The 4,697-nt window shown below is 43.1% G+C and overlaps 1 protein-coding gene across 1 annotated transcript; it reads right to left on the bottom strand.

Moving 5' to 3' along the window:
- Positions 1 to 1,714: 1,714 nt before the first annotated feature.
- On the bottom strand, positions 1,715 to 4,475 carry LOC112012448 (transcription factor MYC2). Its single transcript, XM_024044831.2, has one exon. It carries the CDS (start codon positions 4,230 to 4,232, stop codon positions 2,154 to 2,156), a length of 2,079 nt encoding a protein of 692 aa, XP_023900599.2. The 5' UTR covers positions 4,233 to 4,475; the 3' UTR covers positions 1,715 to 2,153.
- Between the last annotated feature and the right edge of the window lie 222 nt (positions 4,476 to 4,697).

Raw genomic sequence — 4,697 nt, 5'->3', positions numbered from 1 at the left:
AGAGAAGGAAGAGAGAGAGAAAAAAAGAATATTTTAATGGAAAAGATAGAGACAAGTTAAATAAATTTTTTTTTTTTAGCTTTGCGCTACAGTGCACATCTATAGATGGATGTGCACTGGTAGTTGAACAAGTAAAAATTTTACCTATGCCTCCACTGCTACAGCATGGTTTTTAGAGGTTTGAGGAGCTAAAAATACCAATATGGCTTTTTAGCACCAATGCTTTAGATGCTCTTATTCTTATGCGTAGGAATCTAACATTTTTTCCAAGAAGATTGAAGAGAAAAAAGGCAATTTTGACATGGAGTAGGAGCTAAAGCAAGAAAGCGGAAACTGATAAAAACAGCCACATGGTTGGCAAAGAAAGTTTCCCCCTACAAATAAAAATAGGAGTTTTGGATGAAATTTCATGTACCTCACACTACCATGTATAGATCATACTTAGATTAAAGAGTTACTTGTCTTGCACAACTGGGCTGGAAATTGCTTAACTGTTTCAAGTGAGACTGAAGAGCCATAAACAGTAAACACGAGTAATGCCTTTTCTTTTATTTATTTTGGTGAATTATTAAGTATTATTATTCCAAATAGAAGCTTACATATATATATATATATATATATTGCAAACACGATTATACACTTGCACATTCCAGCAAGAGCGCAATAAAAAAGAACCAAAAAACACAAACAAAATCAGCAAGGCTCAACAAACAAAGATGGCCAATACAAATCGGAGCTTCAACACTAATAATAATAAATAATAAACCCTGCATCTTAACATCAAACTAAACAGCATCAGTACTTAGTGAACAGTGGCACTCAATATGCAATGGTTAATGCTTCAATTCCTCCAAATTTGAGGGCAATCTCAACTTCTATAACCACCTCCAAATTTTCTTGCAATAAACAGGACAGAATAGCAAACTGGAACAGAAAAAAAGATGGATCCATAAGCAGCATCTTTACTTCAGCTACTTTGAAACCCCAGTGAAGACCAGCTGAGTAAAGATCAGGCAAAGCAACTTCATCCGGTGTTTTTGATGTTTAACTAGTCCAAATTCGTACACCATTAAAATATAAAGTAGGCAGTAAAATGATAGAATTAAATTAGCATTTCCTACGTAATGATGAAAGTTGTGTAACTGTAGAATCGTATTGTAACATTTAATGCACGTCAGTTTTCCAGCGTTAATGGGTGTCATCTGTCAAAGTCTTTTTATACCATAAAAGGGAGCCTACTTACCACGCCTCAAACCAGAATGAAGCTTTGAACTTCTTTGAAAGGGACATTTTTCCGTTTACCTTGTTTGAATTAATCTCAAAATGAAGAAAGTTACAGCCACTCAAAAACTCAATCCAAAGCTTTAGACTAAGTTCGGACCACATTCCTTAATGTAACTAGTCCATTTTTCACATGGCTTTTAAGGCATAAATGAACTTTGGCTGATCTGGGTTTCTGATTACCAGGACCACTATGCAATCTTTACAATGAGAACCACAGAAAGTGCAACACAAAGTTCCCACTTATGCAGTTATTAAAAACTAACTTGGTTCATATACATGCAGAACTACACCAAATAACAGTGTTGCAATCCAACATAAAACTGAAACGAGCTATGATAGAATCTAAACAAAAATGATCCTGGAAACAGAAAACATGAGGATATAACATGGAGAAAATCCTTAAAAAATAATGTATAATCACTGATAGACATCCATTAAGCCCAGAAACTTCATTCAGTTTCAATTTACTAACATAGTACATATATACACGTTACACATAACCAACAAAGAAAAATGAAACACAAAAAAGTGCTAGCTAATTTCACCTTGATGGGAGCTATACGTGGAAGTTGAAAACTGTTCACTACTTGAGCTCCTCAAACTAGAACAAAAATCTCTCAACACAAATTATACTAATCATAAGACTACCAAAAATAACAAAGTAGAACAGTGTATATTACAGAGCTGCACTCAGCTCTCGGGAGCCTTAAAATGTCCCAGAGCCCCTTTAAACACCACTTAGCAAAGAATCTCTGATCCTACTAGTCTTCCTTATTTTTGAGCTCTCGGCCTCTCTCTTTCTCTTGCTCTTTCTAATCCATCCATTCCAACAACAATGTCATCCAATTCCAGTAATGGCTTCAAAAGACTTATCGGCAATCGCCAACTTTGGCTGATAGCGCTAGCCTAAGCTGGTCCTGCGTGTAAAACCGACTCCCCATCTTAACCGTAGCTTGTTGAATCATCAAATCATTCACAACCGACACACTGGCGTGGTGCACATCCAAGTCTAGCTCCTTCAACGCCACCATCAGCCTCGCGGCGGGGTGGTTCTTCTTACTACATTGGATCCTGATCATCGCATCCCATCCGATTATCTTCACATCGATATCCAAATCTATCAACTTCGACATCTTTGGGTCATGATCAGGAAGCAAAGGTGGCGACCCTGAGCCCGGATAGCGCGAGTCTTTGCTTGCCAATTCCTTCTTCAATGCATCCAATTGCTTCTGCATCTCTTCCTTCTCCGAATCCGCACTCTGGAGCTTCCCTTTCAGCTCGTTTATGTACGAAATAGCGTCACCGAGGAGTGACGCTTTGTCCATTTTAGAAACGTTTGGGACCACAGCTCGGAGGGCGTAGAACCTCTGGTTAAGCTTCTCTCTTCTCTGCCTTTCTGCTTCCACATGATTCAGAGGTTCTTCTCTGCCATTAGCGGGTTTTCTACCACGTTTCCGTGGCCGTTTCTCCGGGTCTACGACTCTGCTACTATCAGCCTCCTTCACCACCGATGCTTCGAGGTCCGAATGATCGGAATCAGCCGTGCCGACACCGCCACTCGACTTCACCACACAACTGCTCGACAAAATGACACCCGATGTAAAAGACAACATTCCCTCTTCGTTGCTACCCCTCGATGTCGGCGACCGCTTCTTCTTGTTACTCTCCTCCGCCGCGAACTGGGAATGGCCCGAAACGTAGGAGCTCCTCTTGCTCTCCCCGAAATTCAAAATCTCACCCGATTCAGGCTTCATCGTCGAAATTGAATTGTTCCCATTCTTCACAACACTGTTGTTATCATACCCATAATCCGAAAAGTTCAATTCTCTGGTGAAGAACCCCTCGTTCTGCGCTTGTTGCTGGCGGCTCTGGTTGCTGTTCTGGATATGAATCGCGCTTGGATTCTCCGTTAAACTGCTCGAACTAGGATTCTCAAACGGAATCCCCTTTGAAATCTGGAGGTTGTTGGTGGTGGTTGCGGTGGCGCCCGGAACCGATGGAACAGTAACAGTACTGTTGTTATTCAACGAGTCTTTGATCTCAGTCGCCGTCGCCACCGGCGGAGTCGATGTCGGATCATTGAGCCAAAGCGAAGACGGGTCGTTTTCACCCTGGTCGTTGATTGGCCAAGAACCCATTTCCAGGCTATTGAAATTGAACAAAACCCTGACTTTATTCATCAGATCCGAGCTCTGAAAAATCACCTCCGTGGATCCCAATTCCACAACCCCATTTGCAGAGGGTATGCAGACCATAGTTTGGAGGCCGAAAACCTGACCCTGGCGAGCCCGGTCGCACGGCGAGCTCGCTAAGCGGTCGGCTCCGGTGACCCAAATCGGGTTGGAATTGAAAAAAGCCTGACCGGGGAGACCATCGCCATTAACGAAACTCTGAGTCATGGAAACCAAAAAGAACCATTCAGTGTCGGTGACCTCCTCGTCAATAGCATCATCAGTAGCCGGGGTTGCCGACCCAGAAATCAAAGAATTGAGCTCTCGGAGGACTTTCTTCCGGTGCTCTTGCTCGGCCGCAGACGACGAAGCTTTGTTCTTGGCTTTGGATTTGGACTTGTCGTCCTCGCCTTTGTAGTACCCATCACCCCAACCCAAAACGGAGGCGCTGCTGGAATAGTCGTAGGAGCTCTGCCAAAAGATAGCGTAGGTCCAGCTCTCGCGAGCGCCTTCGATTAAAGCCTGGAGGCGCTGTTGGAGGGTATCCTGGTTGAAGAGAGCAACGGAGGGCTGTGATTGAGAGACGATGGGCGCGGGTGCGGGTGTCGAGGTCGAAGCTGCAGAAGATAGCTGGTGATGGAGTTGAGGTTGTTGCGAAGGAGGTGCTGGCCAAAAAGGTGAGAGATCCGAACTCATGAAAGACTCGATGACCGATGCGTTGTCGTCTGAGGTCCAAAGATTCATTGGCGTCGTCGTCGTTAAACGGTAATCTGTCATTCCATGCACTTCGTTACAACCAATCCACCCTTCTTCCAGCTCTGAAGATGATGAGGGTATTAACAGACTTTTTAACTGTTAACTGTTTAGTGAGAGAGAGAGAAGGGGAGAGTAGTAGTTGTTTTAGAGAGAGAGAGGGGCGGAGGAGGTGTGTGTAGGGGTGGGGGTTTGGAGTTTGGGAGATTTTAAGGTGTGGGGGGATAAAAGGAGAAAGGTGCGTAATTTTGGGTGCATTTGTGTTTGGGATTTATTTGGAGTGCATTTGAGCTGAATTTTAGTTGGGAGATTGAGTGAGTGGACAAGGGAAAAAGCGTTAGTGCGGTTTCTACGAAGGGGCACGCCGATTTAATCGGGAGTCATCCACTTTTTTTTTTTTTTTTAGTCTATACTTTCTATAGACTGTGGACTGTAGAGTACGCTACCTGTAGCTATAGTAAATTAGTATTAGCATTCGGTGTAAATATC

Source organism: Quercus suber, unplaced genomic scaffold, assembly GCF_002906115.3.
Source record: "Quercus suber isolate HL8 unplaced genomic scaffold, Cork oak 2.0 scaffold_64, whole genome shotgun sequence".
Taxonomy (NCBI): Eukaryota; Viridiplantae; Streptophyta; class Magnoliopsida; order Fagales; family Fagaceae; genus Quercus; species Quercus suber.
Note: the sequence above shows the minus strand (reverse complement) of the source record. Positions and strands in the feature narration are given on the sequence as shown.

Excerpts from the sequence above, each read along its gene's own strand:
- LOC112012448 (XM_024044831.2), bottom strand. The coding sequence starts at position 4,232 with ATGACAGATTACCGTTTAACGACGACGACGCCAATGAATCTTTGGACC.